At 36.2% G+C, this 18,678-nt stretch overlaps 2 protein-coding genes across 2 annotated transcripts; one reads left to right on the top strand and one right to left on the bottom strand.

Annotated features, from left to right (window-relative positions):
* Nucleotides 1–1,384: 1,384 nt before the first annotated feature.
* Septin1 (Septin 1) lies at nucleotides 1,385–7,650 on the bottom strand. The gene is made up of 11 exons (XM_028301878.1): nucleotides 7,593–7,650; nucleotides 6,615–6,807; nucleotides 6,241–6,371; nucleotides 5,017–5,144; nucleotides 4,762–4,879; nucleotides 4,594–4,680; nucleotides 4,123–4,292; nucleotides 3,297–3,398; nucleotides 2,907–2,994; nucleotides 2,498–2,605; nucleotides 1,385–1,800 (listed from the first exon to the last, which is right to left on the bottom strand). The coding sequence occupies exons 1-10, from the start codon at nucleotides 7,617–7,619 to the stop codon at nucleotides 2,516–2,518; spliced, it is 1,134 nt and encodes a 377-aa protein (XP_028157679.1). The 5' UTR covers nucleotides 7,620–7,650; the 3' UTR covers nucleotides 1,385–1,800; nucleotides 2,498–2,515.
* Nucleotides 7,651–8,890: 1,240 nt separating this feature from the next.
* CDC50 (cell cycle control protein 50A) lies at nucleotides 8,891–16,606 on the top strand. The gene is made up of 9 exons (XM_028301869.1): nucleotides 8,891–9,068; nucleotides 9,139–9,272; nucleotides 9,433–9,635; nucleotides 10,424–10,557; nucleotides 11,488–11,616; nucleotides 11,898–11,983; nucleotides 12,843–12,978; nucleotides 13,412–13,577; nucleotides 15,906–16,606. The coding sequence occupies exons 1-9, from the start codon at nucleotides 9,014–9,016 to the stop codon at nucleotides 15,949–15,951; spliced, it is 1,089 nt and encodes a 362-aa protein (XP_028157670.1). The 5' UTR covers nucleotides 8,891–9,013; the 3' UTR covers nucleotides 15,952–16,606.
* Nucleotides 16,607–18,678: the final 2,072 nt, after the last annotated feature.

The following is an 18,678-nucleotide window of genomic DNA, read 5'->3' as shown; positions in this document are numbered from 1 at the left end:
CTAGCCAGAGAACTCAAAATAATGGGTCGAGTGCATCTGTTAGAGGTAGCGTTTATTTAAACTGGAATATTTACACAAATGTATTTTGGAGGAGCACCCTGTATTTGAACTGTCCACAACCAAAACAATTTACATCATTCATTTGCGAACTATTTTTCAACTCATAAGATTACGAGAAATAATTGTAAATTAATATTTCTCATTTTCATAATAAATGCACCAATAATGGAATATAAAATGTCAATTAGTGATTGAAGATCTTTAAGTACCTACATTACGTTATAATTTTGCATTCACAAGCACATTCAGACTTCAGTTTTCGCTTTCTATAATGTCAACAAGCAATATAATATGAGAAAAGTAAATACTCGAGTAATATTGGAATACAAAATCAGTCATTTTGCACAAGCAATAAAGCTAAATAACCTAACACGCCTAAATTGGTATGATAAATGATTGGCGACTAAATTCAAATTACATAAAATTAAATGTTATTGTTATAATGTCAATGTTATAGCTATATTCATTCGAAAACATGGATTGGAAATTATTTAATGATTTTTATTGGGTGATAGGAATTAACAATGATATGTGTCTAAAGTGGACGATATGTGGTGATATAACGCTATGTTCTAAAGCAAAAAAATGTTGTATTTTTAAATTAAAACTTGATATCTTGTAAGACAGATCTTACATACAATAATGTATCATAGTAAACATATTTTACAAAGATGGCACAAGAACAATATAATTGCGTATCAGATCAACATTAAATGAGGCCACATTTGACAACCAATCGTCACATAGTATTTTTAGGTCAAACTTAGATATTTCTGACTATGAAATAATGTTAATATGCTGAGCATTCCATACCGACTTTAATTTTCAGCGTAGTATAGAATACGAGTCTAAGCAACACATTTCATTCATCAATTCAAAGTCAGAAACATCTAAGAAATCATTATAATTCATCTAAATCTACAGAATGTTCATCATTAGTCATTTATTTTAATTAACATGGTTATTTACTTTTATTTTTTACTTATTTCTGTCTAAGACCACAAGGTCAGGAACATTCTGTGCGACTACTAAATATTGCAACTTCTTATTTCTACTAATAGAGAGAAGTATAATTTGATAACATCTACCTCTATATACTTATAACCATAAATCGTATAATACGCCCTTTAAAATAAATGAGTATAAAAATAATACTTGTCAAGATGACAAAAAAATTAATAAAAACACACCCAGACTCATTTTTCATTACAAATGATATAATAAATGAAAATATGTAAAATATTACGTAAGTTACATTTTAGAAGACAAGAATGAAATACTACTGTATTCATTTTCAACATTTGTAATGTAAATCAAATGATGTAAAATAAACGTTGGGTTCGATTCTGGTTTTTCACTGTCATGTGACATATCACAAACAGTGAAATACTTCACATCTGACGCATTTTGGTTTGATTCGAATTGGTAATTTGCGCACGAAAATGGCACACCAAATACATATTATCTGTGCAATTTGTGCGCGAAATGAAACTGCACGAGACCCAAAGATTTTTTTCACATCACTTGACAATTACAGGAATGACGTAAAGATTAATAACCGCATAAACTACATTTACCGTGCACTCATTCACCAAACATTCGTTTCAATAGGGCTTCGGGCTGGGTGTGTCCGAGAGTCAGTTAGTTGGAGGTGACACAGTAAGGGATGACGCGCAGTATTGAGTTCACGACGTCGCAGGCGTCTGGCAACTGGACGTGGACAGCCGTACTTGTCTTTAACTGGAATGAATAAAAACATGAAATAGTTACATTCATTGAATTGACGCTCATAAGCGACATCTGGCAGGGTGAAGAGGTTTTCCTTTAGCATCATAGTATGCAACATGTTCCGGCAGAATATAATAAGACCACGCCCATTCTTCCCGTGGCTGTCGTAGGAGGCAAATAAGGGAGAAAGATGCGAACAACATGCCTTTTCAACCCATCTGGCCATCATGAGGAATGTAGGCAAAGTCCTCCATCTGCTTCTGGTAAAATTGAGGGGTCATGTTCTGCAGTCAGTGGAGACTAAGTGTATATAGCACTGCAATCACTGCTCAGCGCTGTCACTGCTGGGTGTGGAGCACTGGGCAGTGCTTGCAGTGCATATCGGAACATACCCTAAATGACCTGATGATGATTATCGTAGTGCATGCGGTTTATTAGAATGCACTGCTAAGTAGTGAGACCCGCGCCACGAGCGTTATATCTCGTCTCGCTCACCAGTATCAGTCTAGCTTTCAAGCGCATTGGTTGTTTCGTTTCTGCAATCTGCATTCATGTAATATTGAGCCTTGTACCTGTGCGTCGAGCGTGCACTATGCGGTGGTGGGCGCGCCGGCGGCGGCCAGCTGCATCTGCCGCTGCATCTGCTCCAGCATCTCCTGCATGCGACGCAGCTCCGCCTCCTAAGGTCATGCAATATTGAGCCTTGTACCTGTGCGTCGAGCGTGCACTATGCGGTGGTGGGCGCGCCGGCGGCGGCCAGCTGCATCTGCCGCTGCATCTGCTCCAGCATCTCCTGCATGCGACGAAGCTCTGCCTCCTAAGGTTAAAGGAACATTTAGAAACAATCATTAGAATTATATTGTAACTGACTTCTAAAAAAGGAGGGTGGTGTTTTTACAAACATGTATGGATAGTAAACCTTGTGTTTTAAAAATTCATTATAATAGCTTCTGCCCGCGATTTTGTCTATGTGAATTTCAGTATGTCACAGAAAGGCTATATCGCACGCATCCCCCTATCGAAAACTGTGAAGTCACAAGTACAAAAACTATGGGGGAATCGGGAACAAAACACAAAAATAGACAGTAACGTCAACAGTTTGAAAACACAAATCATACCTTTTCACGAAGAGCACGGTCAGCATCTTCATTAGAGCCGTTGGTTACACCGTTGCTATCGGCTTCGCTGAGGCCGCTTTCCGTAGACCTGTGATATAATCAGTTAATTACACAGAACATCTAGGTAAATCCTAGGATTGTTTAGTTGTAATGCGCTATTATAAAAATAACAATGGTCCCAACAAACTACCTTGGGGTACCCCTATGTTTGTAGGTAGAGTGTACCAATATCGTCTGATCAAGTTATTTCAACACATTAGTGCCTATTTCTAAAATACATTCTAAGCCACGTTAGTGCGTTTCTAAGCAGATCATATCTCACAACACGTCATGCACTACACGGTCAAAAGCTTTTGGAGAGTCAAATATTATGAAGCAAAGTTAACTCACGTGTGACGTTTAGGCACTTGCCCATTGCGCGCGAGCCGCTCCGAGCGGTAGTTCTCGTAGTGCACCTCTTGCGTTACCTCCTGCAGGTCTTGCATGTGAGTGCTATAAAAAAGTTTTAAAATTAGTTATAATAATTTTATCGAAATATGCCCAGCTACAGCAGCAATAGACAACAAAATAGGTATCATATTCAGGCTGTTTCCAAACGGTGCTGTCCTGGAACTGATGAGGATCGCGACCACATATACAGGGTGTTAGGTAAATGGGTATATGAGCCGACACTAGCCCATGTTAACATGGTCATATAAATGGTATGTTGAAGTCAGAAAATTGATATCTTCATTTTCATTATTTTAGTTTTCATACAAATCGAGACGATGGCCGTTGGGGCAGGAAAGTTTTCGAGTGGCGACCACGGGATGGAAGACGTAGCGTGGGCAGGCCTCCTACTAGGTGGACCGACGATCTGGTAAAGGTCGCGGGAAGAGCCTGGATGCGGGCAGCGCAGGACCGTTCATTGTGGAAAACCTTGGGGGAGGCCTTTGTCCAGCAGAGGACGTCATTTGGCTGAAACGAACGAACAAATCGGAGTCTCATATACCCATTTACCTAACACCCTGTAGTGTTCCTCCACAGACTGCGGTCATAAGCTGTGTGGACCGCACGATGCAAGGTTCCGCCTACCGTCTTCCTCGCCGCGTCTGACCCTGGAACCCTACCCGCCTATAAAAACTTACAAAGGTTACAGACATTTTTGTAATTTCGAATTCAATTCGATCTGGCGGTTTTTTCTAGGGTCCCTGACCAGGAATTGTAAGGCACTCACATGAGCATGGTANGCATGGTCCGCAGCTTGATAAAGTCGCAGTGCTCGGGGTTCTCGACCTCGACCACGCCCCACGGGTACAGTCGGCCGCGCACGCGGCGCCCGCGCACCTCCAGCTGTTGGCCCGCGCCGCACACCGCGAATGGCACCGCTGCCTTCAGTTGACGCACCTGGATAGAAACTTTTTTGTAGTGTCTCTTTTTTAATAGTGCTGTTAGGATAAAATTACTGAAAGGTGTCGCTCTCGATTAATCTGTTTTGTCTTTTTTGATTCGGAATAAATCGCTCGTTCTAAATATTCGTCTTGAGTTCATGTAGACCTCTCAAGATACTTTTTTTTTAAGTTGCCTACTGTCATTCACATAAGTATTTATTGAGCTAAATCGTTTTATTTTAAATAAGTAAAACGTCTGCCAACACTGCTGGCAACAATTTTGAAAAGGCCTCAGATTTTTAAGAATTATCACTTACCTGCTCTTTATAATCCTCGTCTTCATCACTGTCGCAATCAGGCAAAGGGTAGATTTTGATCCCTTCCCTTTCGATTTCTTCCATAACCTAAAAATACCAAAGATTAATCACCTACTTATTAAAATCAGAAGTGACAAGAGGCAAGAAAAGCAGCGGTCAATAACTTACCCTAGTCTTAAGTCGTTGAACCTCCTTCTTGGTGAGGCAGTCAGCTTTGGCAATAACAGGCACGATGTTCACTTTGTTGTGCAGTTGCTTCATGAACTCAATATCGAGGGGTTTCAACCTACAAACAAATACAACTCCTAAGACCATAATAATAAAGTTCATGATTTCATAAAATACTTTTGTGCAAAAAAATACTACAGCTGCTTGCTATTTTAAGCTCAATATTAAAGGCATACAGTCGATTTTCAAATTTACCCATGTCCAAAAGGCGAAATGAAGTAGAAGCAGCAGTGTATGCGGTTGTCGACAATATTGCGCCGGTTGAGACCGCTCTCGTCGCGCAGGAAACGCTCGAATTGTTCGTCAATGTATTGGATGATTGACTACAAGAAAAAAGATGCATACAATAATATTCATAGATTTTGAATAAGCATTTTTTATTCTTTCTCTATAATGGTACTAGCTGTGCCCCGCGCTGTTACTCGCGGTAAAACGTAGCCCGTGAAGAAGTAACAAACATACACTTACAAACTTACCAACCAGACTTCGATTTTGAAGTCCAGCTACCGAACAACGAATAAAGGAGGCCTTGTTATATTCGCGACTCACGTTATCGGTTCCACAACAACGAAGTGGCGCGCGGGTTAAATTTACATACGTCACGCATCAATTGAAATCTTTTATGGATGCATTTTAATACGACTTTCACTTGCTAAGAAGAAATGGGGTCACGCGACGTTAAATTCTTTGCCAGTATTTATATTTACGACTTGAAATGTATTCCAATCCTATTAGTAAACAATTTGCGTGAGGAACTGTACCAATATCTCACGAAGTCGGGATTGGCGGAAATATCGTCTTCAGTGGCATATCTGTTCGGAAAGCATTTAAAAATGTATCTTAATTTACATACATTAAGCTACGTGATAACGTCGTCCAAGATAAGACTCGCTCTTTGAAGGAATAAGTACAGTTGTTTTAAGGTCATAACCATTTAAGTGCAATGAAGTCTAATTAGATGCTGGCCTTGCCTCAGGTTGATTACTCAGGCAAGATGGGAATATTGTATGTTGTGCCATATATTTTTGCTATAAACATTATGATCATGAATAATACACGACAATGACCCATTTAGAACTAGTGGTAACAGCCACTTTGTAAGCCTAGAAAGATGCGACACATGACCAAAGAGTAAAGGGTCAAGTAAGGAGTTACATTACTGGGCAAAAAAAAAATCAACTACCGATTTTATTTGATATGCAATTTAAAAAATGCAAATTCAGTTATGTANTACATAACTTCTTGGAGTAACTTAGATACAAAATCTTCTTTTGCCTTAAAATTTTTGTTGAGACCCTTTTGAGATGAGATCTTTTCCTTTGTTCTCCAGTAAATCAAATCTCACAGCTATTTAATTTTTGTCTTTTTAGATTAATCATAACAATTGTTTTGTAACACACAACTAGAAAAGTGACTTACCCTAAAGCAGTCAGTATTGTCAATAGCATCTCCATACCCAGGAGTGTCCACCACAGTCAAACGGAGTTTTACGCCTCTTTCTTCAATCTCCACAGTTGATGCATCCAATTTGACTGTCTGATTTGTTTTCTCTGGAATATTTTGAAGATTAAATAATGAAGAAATTAGTGAACTGTATTTGATCAGTTATTAAAATACAGATTCAGCTTAACAATTTTGTATATTGTCTGTCACTGATATAGCAATACCACAAAAACATTTGCTTTAAATTCTATGGGAATGAAGTTCAAAATGGTGCAGGGCTTATTTAAGAATGCGGTATTGCTATATCAATGAGGATATAAATTTACATTAAGCACACACAAAATACAAACCAATTGCATCAGGAATCACTCTCTCCGGATACAAGTCGGTCAAGAACAAGGAGTTCACTAAAGTAGACTTTCCCAATCCACTCTCCCCAACCACCATGAGCGTAAACTCGAAGCCTTTCTTCACCGACTTCCGGTGCACCTGGTTTGGTAAGTTGGCAAACCCAACATAACCTGGGGTTTCCAAGTTGGAGAACTGTGGAGAAGAATCAGAAATAAGACACTTTAGTTGAAACTTTACTATTAAGCTGTATGGTGAATTTTAAAAATATAAATACCGGTATTGTGAAGGTTTAGAAGAAATGAGGTATGTATATTTCATAGCAAATGCTATTTTTAGTTTAATTTTAATAATATACCTACTGGTAAATAAAGTGCTAAGTCTAACACAGTAGATAAAAGGATTTATAAGGATTATTATTATGTAGGAAAGTAATTTTAAAACAAATGCCTATTTTATATTATCAACATATAAAATTCTAAACAAATACCTACTGTACCTACATACTAGAAACAACACAGAATTAAATTTTAATGTGACAATATTTGCCAAAGAGGATAATGGTGCCATTAGTTAATTATTGTGGTACTGATAAATAAATGCCTACCAACATGTTTCCTATTTTCAAAGAACGCATTGATAGCGCAATGTGAAGCCTGGTGATTGACCTATGGCAGCACCTACCTACTTCCAGTAACCAATTTAAGTGTAACAAATCTGTTACACTCGCTAGCGAAATATTCAAAGGCACGCACAAACATTGACACACATCCGCCGTTTAACTGTATCGAGATCCATTTCACCTCCAGTATGCATAAATAACAAATACATAGAATAAACAACCTGGTGACTCACTGATAGGCATAGCCAGATAATTATAGCTGCCGCCACCCTACACAGGCGTGTACAGACAAAAATAAGTGCTAAATAATTTCTGTATTGGTTAAAATAGGTCTAAAAGAGATTTTAAGTTTACTTACGTTTTTATTTGATGACTCGCTGGTCATTTTGACTGCAATGTAAATTATTAGAACTCTGGCGATAACACTTCAATTACGATAGAATATTCTTCTACTTCGGGCTTTAAATAATTGGAATAAACAAATATAAATCTAAACAAATCGTGGATTAGAAGACAAATTTACAACCGTAGGAAAATCGGTCGTGAAACACCGACATCAAAACTTTTTTTGAGGCTTAAAATTAGGGCTGCCAGATGTACAACACGTTTTACCCCTTTCAATTTTAAAACGCGCATTTTGCTTTTCTAACAAACTAAAAAATACTGTATACAATTTAAAAGCACGTTTTCTAGTACATTTGTAATTTGAATAAAAAATAAGGATTTTATGGAGTGTGATCGATTTCCATATTATATCAACATAAACATCTGTAACTGTAATATCGTCAAAATAAGATTCCTTCCTATGCATGTAGAGTTTTATACAGCTTACAGTTGCTTTGTTTGGGACAAGATAGGGTAAAAATTTTCAACTTTTTTCTTTTTACCCGACTACTGGGCGTTAAGGAAGTTCTCTACTATACGTCACCAACTCCTAAACTATCACCTTTCAGACAGTTGTAATATTTGAAATAACTTCATACAAAAATATCGGAGTGCGGATGAAATTACATACAAATGTCACGTTTTGCCACTGGTCTACTATTTACTATACATTTTTTATTATTTCAGCTATCATCGAAATAAATTCGATTTCCCCTAATTAAGGGAGATAATTCTAAGTTGCCAACTTTGTAAAATCAAGACCACAGACAATATCACATATTCACGCAGATTTAGATAAAGTGATAATAATTAAATAATTAAGTGACAGCAGTGAAATATTATGTATTAGTAACACAAATATTAGTAATATAATAAGTCATAATATTCATGATGTTAAAGAATCATAATATTGTTTTCCAAACAAAAAAACTTAATTTTTGTTGTTTTACAAGAATTTACTTCGTTTATTAATAATACGTATTAAACGTAAATGAACGTTTGTTTAGAAAGGTTTAAACTAAAAACTTTAAAGGCTATTTTTAATATTTGATTCTTTAGCATCATGAATATTACTATGACCTTTAGACGCGTCGACTTACTAGAATTAATTTTAATTCTAGTAAGTCGATCATTTGATGCAGTAACATTATATTGGTTGAGTATTTTTATCACTGAAATTACATTACTAAAAGAACAGTTTCATGATATCCAAACAACACTATTCTCAACTGTCACTTCCTTTGTCAATGTCAGTCTACTGTCTGTCAATTTCATTGTGACATGTGACAGTAAATGAATGAGAATTTGTTGGCTGGATGAATTTTGATTTCTAAAATCTAATTAGTATTTACGAGTAAAAATTGGCTCTGAGTGATTAAAACTCTCGAAACCACTATGGCCACGTCTAGTGATACTTCAGATCCGAATGTTAAGTCCAGGCGACCAGCTGGTAAGTGTTTTATTATAACATGACCTTGTTAGTATTATCGATTACTCATAAACACGACGTTTTTCCTCAGAATCTGCTTTTAAGCAGCAGCGTCTGCCCGCCTGGCAGCCAATACTTACTGCAGGGACGGTCCTGCCGACTTTCTTCGTGATTGGCATCGCTTTTATTCCCGTTGGAATTGGTTTACTCTATTTCTCTGATGAGGTAATGATCCAAATTAGTGACACTTGTAAATGTCAACAAACTCATTTTTGCGTTAGATGTATTTTAGTATACAACTGTACACATGATGTGTATAGAATAGAGACCCTACCCTTTGACCATTGGGATCATGACTGCTATTTAATGGTCAATGAATTCACAGGTTAAAGAGCATGTAATAGACTACACATACTGCATGAAAGAGGACGAGAATATAACATGCGCTGACTACATCAAGCAGAACTTTATGGCAGCGTGTACTTGCCGGCTGCCATTCAACCTCACCGAAGGATTCAAAGGCGATGTCTACTTTTATTATGGTCTAAGTAACTACTATCAGAACCACCGACGCTATGTGAAGTCTAGGTAAGGATCATCCTTACTCAGTTGTTAAAAAGATAGTACAGATTTAATATTTTTTGTAAAGAGTGATCTATGACAATTTAATCTAAAACTTTGTTAAAGTAACAACTATACAGGGTGTTAGGTAAATGGGTATATGAGCCGACACTAGCCCATGTTAACATTGGAATATAAATGGTATGGTGAAGTCAGAAATTTGATATCATGATTTTAATTTTTTTAATTTTCATACAAAATAAATTTTACAAAATCCGATTTGTATGAAAATTAAAATAGTGTAAAATAGAGATGAGGGATGATGGGGATTTTACAAGTACCTGTTTTGAGAGAGGGTTACAAATTCCTTTTGCCTCCTACATTAATCCTATTATTGTATTTTGCCTCAACTGGCAACACCTTGCAGTGTATTTTTTTTTTTATTTCAAGAACATGGTTACAGATAGAGATTCATGTTAAATTCTATTAATATTTTAAACTATTATGTTGCATTTTTTACTATAAAATTATCACTTCACGGGATTTATTGCAACAATATCTATTTTAACGGTAAATAATATTTACCCTCCCGACGTTTCGGCTCGGTTGCACGAGTCGAAACGTCGGGAGGGTAAATATTATTTACCGTTAAAATAGATATTGTTGCAATAAATCCCATGAAGTGATAAATTCTATTAATTCCAGCATATTCTGTCGCATGCAATAAGCAAAAGTTTTTGTTATTGAAGTTACATAATTGCTACATTTAGTTATATAATTATAGTAATTAATAAAAAATATTTTATTATTTGCAGAGATGACAACCAGTTGTTAGGTCGTCTATCCAATCCTCCATCATCAGATTGTGACCCGTTTTCTTATGACGATGTGGATGGGAAAAGGAAACCAGTGGCGCCGTGTGGTGCTATTGCTAATTCGCTGTTTAATGGTACACACTTTGATATTCAAATTGTTTATTATGTTGTAAAGTACATAAGCAGTTAGGTACATAACTTCAAGAAATGTTTTGTTGTTATCTTGTACAAGCTTTGCAATGTTAAAAGTACAATATTTAAGTTTCTGTACATCTGAGACACTTCAGTCAGTTCTTATTTTTTGAAATTCCTTTAAAAGTACAAAACCAATTTCAGCCATGCAATGAGGATCATTTNAACACAAACCTAATTTTAAGTGCTAGTTAAGTAGTCTTTTAGTGTATTTTGATCGAAAATGATTGAACAGTATGATGAGAAAATTGCAGTAGCATCATTTAGATATATAAACAGAAATTAGTTGCAGGAGCGTTTTAGCGGGTTTTGAAACTAGACGACTCATATACATTCATGTTAAATTCTATTAATTCCAGCATATTCTGTCGCATGCAATAAGCAAAAGTTTTTGTTATTGAAGTTACTTATTTGCTACATTTAGTTTTAGACTGTGCATTTTACAACTCAAAATACACAATTAAATATTTATAATAATAATTTCAATTTCATTATAGTAATTAATAAATAATATTTTATTATTTGCAGAGATGACAACCAGTTGTTAGGTCGTCTATCCAATCCTCCATCATCAGATTGTGACCCGTTTTCTTATGACGATGTAGATGGGAAAAAGAAACCAGTGGCGCCGTGTGGTGCTATTGCTAATTCGCTGTTCAATGGTACACCCTTTGATATTCAAATTGTATATTATCTGTAAAGTTCTTATTTTTTGAAATTCCTTTACAAGTAGAGAACTAATTTCAGCCATGCAGTTGATGCATGATTTTCCAGCAAGAAGCACCCTTTATGTTATATACCCAAAGTTCTATTACAATAACATTGGCACTGTAAAAATTTTTTTTTTAAATTACCTTATTTTGTTTATTCAGATACCCTGACGGTACAGACCCTAGAGCCAAGTCGTCCATACACAGATGTGCCAGTACTGCGGACCGGGATCGCGTGGGATTCTGACAAGCATATTAAGTTCAAGAATCCCCCTGGAGATTTGCAAGTTGGTAAGTATATTTACAACTAGCTGTGCCCGCGACTTCGTACGCGTGGAAATAGTTTGAATTATATTTTCCGTTTTTGCAACATTTTTCTTTACTGCTCCGCCCCTATTGGCTGTAAAAGCCTTCCTCGATAAATGGGCTATCCAACACAAAAATATTTTTTCAAATCGTACCAGTAGTTCCTGCCAGCCTGTTCCTACAATATTAGTATAGATAACTCCCAAGGTATTATTTCAAGTTTTCATCAACACAATAGTATGACTTTCCTTTGGTGTTCTTTACAGCATTCGAAAACTACACCAAGCCGACGAATTGGCGGGTCAATGTATGGGAACTCGACCCGAAAAACCCTGATAACAACGGTTTCCAGGTACTTAATTAGTTTAACCATTAATTAGGATATGACGTGTTCATAAATTCCGACGACGCGCGACGTTTGACGTTTCGGCTGTGTTCAAGCCTGTGGTCAAGCCTTGATATCATATCGCCACCGTGGCAAAATTGAGGAACCATACTCACTTACCTATATCTCGTGAGTGTAAAACTCATAAAAAAATTTCACGTTGAGACCCTTGTCCCTTGACTATTTTAAATTGTTACGCGTTTATAACCTGTTTAGAGAAAAATGAGCACAATCTATTCCTGGAATTTACGAACACGTTATATCCTTTGAACACGGAAGTTTGAAATCTTTCCTTCTTTAAAGTGGCATTTAGTCGATTCAAGATAGTAAAATAGTCTAGGTAAACAATGCACTGTCATTATACATTAATGAATCAGATAATTTAATACTAAGGTTAATAGTTTCTGTGCTATATCAGAATGTTTATTTAATATTCATTTTATAATTACTATGTAGGTACACTGAGCTAATTTTGTAAATAAAACGCAAGTAAATAACTTAGTTAAAGAGAAAGTGACACTTGCTTTGCTTACTTTTTCTCTTTGTTTTTCAAGTAAAAAGTATTTCCAATGGCATATCACTTATCTGCTTATCTTGTCTGGGTGTCCACGGAAAGCCAGGGTCGTGGCATTATCTACTGAGATGCTACGACACCATGCTGAGTGGATCCCTTTTCAGTATCATTGTAATTAATTACCTATTCATTAAATAATTTTATGTATTGTTGTAAGTGTATTGTCGATGATACTGAATAAACATTTTTTCTTTCTTTCTTATTAATTCTAGAGTCCATAATCCTCTAACGACTTAAATATCATCTCCACAGAACGAAGACCTGATAGTGTGGATGCGTACCGCCGCCCTGCCGACGTTTAGGAAGCTGTATCGTCGAGTCGACCACAGCCAGGAGGGCTACTTGGGAGGCCTCGACAAGGGCGCCTATATGCTCATTGTGGAGTACAGTAAGTCAAATATTATTTGCTAAGTCGTAGAAAGTAGGATAAGAACAAGTATCAAGATTGCTTGTTGTTTTGTTACCCTTTAAAATGTAAATAAAATCTGAAAATCTGACGTAAGCGTATGCTTCTCCCTTATAACCCTACGATCTTGAAGGTATAAGAAGAGAATACAGAATTTGTGAGACTTTAGAATTGTAATATTAAAAAATTCATTGACAAACGTACGGGAATTGTTCCCTTTTCCACAAAATGTTAACCTGGATTTCACAATAACGCCCTCCTTATTTTGAGGGCATTATTGAACAATTTATTGTTCTTCGATCAACAATATCAACCACAAAAGTTGGTATTGTTGATCGAAGCAAGTGTCAAATGATTTTCGTCGCGCTATATCTGGGTGGACTAAATTCGTTGACAAATCATGTATGACTTGCAGATTACCCAGTGACGGACTTCGACGGGCGCAAGTCGTTCGTGGTATCGACGACGTCACTTCTCGGCGGCAAGAATCCTTTCCTGGGCGTGGCCTACGTAGTAGTAGGCACACTCTGTCTGCTGTTAGGGATCGTGCTGCTCGTCATACACGTTCGCTGCTCTAAAAGGTCAGTTCTTTTCAGCCAAATAAATAAATAAATATCTTTGGACAATCTCACACAGCGCCCACTATCTAGCCCCAAAGTAAGCAATTAATATGCTTGTGTTATGGGTGCTAGCTTAACGGATATACTACTTATATACTTTTTTTTAAATACATACATATTAATAATATGTAGGTGTTACTATGTATAATATGATATTATACATAGTAACACCCAGACCCGTCACAGAAATTAAAATTCATCATTTCAATTTCTGCCCGGCCGGGAATCGAACCCGGGACCTCTCGGCATAGTAGTCCGTTCTGAACCACTACACCAAACGGCCGACAAATGACAAAATGACGTCCACTGCTGGACAAAAGCCTCCCCCAATAATTTCCACAACGATCGGGCACCTCCTGCGACCTTCACCAGGGGGCATAGTATGAGTTTACATCAAACGTCACTAGTGAGCGCGTAAAAAAATGACATTAAATGTATGACGGATTGTACAGCGCCCCTAGCGGAAACTTTCAAGAACTAAAGTCTTCAAATATTTTTTTAACGCGCTCGCTAGTGACGACTTTTGATGTAAACTCACACTTAGACTAGGCGCAGACCATGGATTTTTAGTTGGCCGATAGTTGTGCCCGATTTTAAATTGTATGAAGAATCGGTCAAATCAAATCGGTGTAATGTGCGCACTTCCATACATGCCCATACTGATCGATCAACCCGACTAAACTATCGGCCGACGAAAAATCGATGGTCTGCGCCTAGGCCCTAGGCTAAGACCTCAGATCGTCGGTCTATTTAGTGGGGGCCTGCCCACACTACGTCTTCCGGTCCGTTGTCGCCACTTGAGAACTTTTCTGTCCCAAGAGGTTAGTGTAGTGTTATAATCGAGTGTATCGCTTGTTAATCGATAAGGAAAATGGAGCATAGACAAAGTTGGGTGATATCACTCCATCTTGAACTTGAAATGCTCGTGCAGTGGATAGTAAATAAATAAATAATAACAATAAATGTATTTTCGTAACTTAGTCTAATAATATACAGATAATGGTAGGAACTTCCCTTTAGGCAAGACATTGCCTGTGTTGGGAAGAACCGCTCCTCTTCACAATTATTCACTTAATTAGTAAACTAAGTTAATGTAAATCCGTATAATAATATGCGCTACATGCGCTACGTTTGATGCAACAGTTCATTTATTTATTTGCATTATAAGTACCACGCTCTCGTGTGTGTGTGTATAGTGTACTGACTTTTTAAATTCATTCAGGGAAAAGGAAGAGTTTTTTTTTAAAGTAATATCGTCTCGATAATTTTATAATTGGCTCCATGATGCCGCATAAAAACATACTCTTTTATAATGCGAACAGCTAGGGACTGGAATTCTCTGCCTGCTGCTGTCTTTCCCGAACACTATAATCCAGGCCTTTTCAAGGCCAGAGTTAATAGGCACTTACAGGGCAGATATGTACCATCCTAGACTGCATCCCACTTAACACCAGGTGCGATAGTGGTCAAATACTTATCCTGTTAATTATTTTGCCCCTCACTTGTAGCGAGAGAGACTTGACATTTTTTTGGAAATTATTTTAGGTACAGTAGCATACCAGACTTTAAATATTTTTTTAGCAAAATCTCACCCATTACAACGTCTAACAAAGTTGCGTGACAATAGATACCCTCCTCCCATCGCCCCGTCCTACTTCCTCGTGCAAGAACCCACCACCAATAACGCAAACGTGAGCTCGTAAGTTTACTTTACTCTAGACTCGTAGCGCTTGGTCAGAGTAAATACAAATGAGTAGGTCATCTTCATAGAAACGCACCGAGCGCGGTTTGTATGTGAGCGCGCCAATACGTATGCGGCGCGCACGCACACACTGACAAAATTTGGCGCAACACCCCGCTAATCCACGCTAAATTTTGTCAGTGTGCGTGCGCGAATTGGCGCGCTCACATACAAACCGCGCTCGGTGCGCTTCTATGAAGATGACCTACTCATTTGTATTTACTCTGACTTGGTTTACGGTTTACATGAGTATATTTTAGAATAACGTGTAGTTTAGTAGGATAGAGATAAACAGTTGAATTAGGAAGTATTAGATACATAATTATGTTATCCTGTTGTAGAAATATGTAAAAAAACACATCTTAGTTTTTTTGAAGTCTTAAAAATTAGTAAAGTTTAATACATTTTTAACAGTGTTTTTGTGATTTTTGTGTATTTATGTATACTTTATTTTTTAATTAATTACAGTGTTTCTTGTCTTGTAATCTAGATTCGATTTGAAATAACTAGTTTTTACACCCTGTATTTCAATTTGTTTCTCTTTCCAGCACAACGGAGATGATCAACGTGAATCCGCGCACGCCGTACTCTTAAACTAAAGAGTTGGAACAAACTACCTCCTGTATATGCACCTCACTTCAGGGCGGTAAGATAACTTAGTATCACTTTAGAAAAACGCATTTTAAGTGTATTTGTGTTGAAGACTAGCCAAAAATCGATTTTTGTACTTACGTTCTTATGTTTTGTGGCATAAGCATCAAAATCGAACTGCAACAGGGTTGATTTGAAATTGTCTGTACGAAGTCTATGTTCCGATACGTCTACGCATATTCCATCGAACGTTGGTTTAAATTGAAATAATATTGTACCAAAGTGGCACGCATTGGCTTCAATAATTTTCACCAGCACTATTTACCGCGTATTTGTCTTTTTTCTCGCCTTAGATCGTGTCACTACAAAAAAGTTGGCATTGATAGTTGGACGTTCGATCAATTTCCAATATGTGTTTCATACGATGGTGTATTGGCTCCAAACACAAGTACATGACACAGCAAGATGAACCAACATTGGCTGTTGAAAAATAACATAGACAAGTTTCAGTTCAGTACGGAAGAATAAAATTATCGAACTTTTAAGAAAGAAGAGGCTAGCAGACATTATTTTCTACTATTTGTTAGTATTTATTGTTTAAAAGAACTCGCAAAAGTTTCAGATGCCAAAACTGTTGCAAGTAGCCAAATGGAAAAAATATATAAGAGTTTGACTACTAAATGATAATAATAATAGACAAAAAAGAACAAATCACTGTAGTTAAACACTTGACAAAACTGTTAGTTTTTTAGAAATTCTTCGCTTTTTTCCCACTTAAAATGAGGATAAACTATTGCATTAGAAATATTTTGATATCAATACATAGTAGATGTTACAAGTTACTAATTATAAGTTTGTTATTTAATTAACAAAGTATTGTGATAGTCTTTAACTGTTATGTTTCAGTATTTTTGTTATTTTAAGTTTTTTGGAATTTTAAATCTACATATAAAATATTTCGGTTGTAAACGATCTTACTTCGTAATAACTTTCCATGTATTAACTTTACGAAACTTATAAATATAAGTGAGTGCAAAATACCAAGCATTAAAAAAATACGAGACATACGCGTATCTACAGGATGTTAGGTAAATTGTCAATGTCATGCAAAATAAATTTTATAAAATCCGATTTGTATGAAAATTTAAATAATTAAAATGAAGATATCAATTTTCTGACTTCACCATACCATTTATATGCCCATGTTAACATGGACTAGTGTCGGCTCATATACCCATTTACCTAACATCCTGTATATGTGCCCTTATCAAAATCCACCAATTACAAAATATTTCAGATCTAAAATAGTATTTTTATAGAATCCCATTAGAATGATATACATAAATATTGGTGTCAGCTATCCAATTGCGCAAAAAATTAAAGGTCCATCTGTTCACAAACCTTTTGTTATTATACGGTATGAGATTAGAATGTGTACATAAAAATATTGTGCGTATTATTTCAAGTAATATAATATTGGATATTAAAATAACTAAAACTTCAAAACAACTTCATTTTCATATTTAATAGTATGATATCGACATATAAATGTTATTTATATTTGTATTAATTATAAAGCTAAGTGCCTTGAATGTTTTTAAAATATATTTATTAATATTGAATACATTGTAACGAAATACGAAACGTACCTATTTATTAATTTTGAAATTAGATCGGAAACTAATGTAGATCGTTTCATCCAGAAAGACGCGCGGGGTGCGGGGAGTTTTATCCGAGCAATCCGAGCGTCATTATTGTAGTGTGCGTGTGCAGTGCACTCATGGATAATTTAGCGTGTACCTACCGATAACACTCAAAACATTAGCGGAAGAATGGTGGGGCGCGTCTTCGTGGATGAAACGATCTATATCAGTGTATTTATCTTAAATTACGTGTTTAGGTCTATTGCACCAATTTATATGGCATTTACTGTTGTCGTCTATTTATGTACTATCTGATGTAGTTCTCGCTAATTAAAATAAATGTCTTAGAAATATAAAATTGTTTTATTTTTCATTTATTGTGAGTTATTTGTTCACGTTGTACACAAAGTACAAAGACAATGGTAATATTCTTTACTTATTTATAACTGCGAGTAAAAAAAGATAAAGTTCGAAAACCATACAAACATTTTAAGAAAAATTCACGCCTGTATTCACCAACATTACTATGAGGTCTCACAGTGCGCGTGGACGCGGCCACACGAACCAATCACAGAGCCTTATTCTACGCTGTGCGTTCGATTTGCTGCTTCACTTATGCAAGCATCGTTTGTGAATACGGGCGACTACCGACTTAAAACATTTAGCATATGGGATAAAAAATATTTAATTGCCCAAAAGATTCAACGAAAGATATGAGAAGTAATTCGCCAACATTGGCTTATTAATGCCAATCATTAGATTATTTAATCGTTTCTGATAAGGGCGGTAATTATAATGCCGCATGCCGCTAAATTGGCGCTCAATAAACGTGGATCTCGCATGCTTAATGTTATCTTAACAAATAATATAAGCAGGGATGTATTCAGGTTTTTTAAAAGTTACAGAGTTGTTGTATGTTAAAGTTTGCTACTAATGTTAGTAAATTCTCGGATGCAGTGTGTCTAACTAATGTAATGTAGGTAATAATAGTTATCGAAATTACTGTTATTATAAATAATAAATGTAACTTTATTTGTCTTTACAAAAATACTTATTACACAGAACACAGGATAATATACAATTTTAT

The sequence above is a fragment of the Ostrinia furnacalis genome, unplaced genomic scaffold (assembly GCF_004193835.3).
Source record: "Ostrinia furnacalis isolate ACB-3 unplaced genomic scaffold, ASM419383v2 OfSCF1006, whole genome shotgun sequence".
NCBI classification, from domain to species: Eukaryota; Metazoa; Arthropoda; class Insecta; order Lepidoptera; family Crambidae; genus Ostrinia; species Ostrinia furnacalis.
The sequence above is the reverse complement of the archived record's forward strand: the minus strand, read 5'-3'. Positions and strand labels throughout refer to the sequence as shown.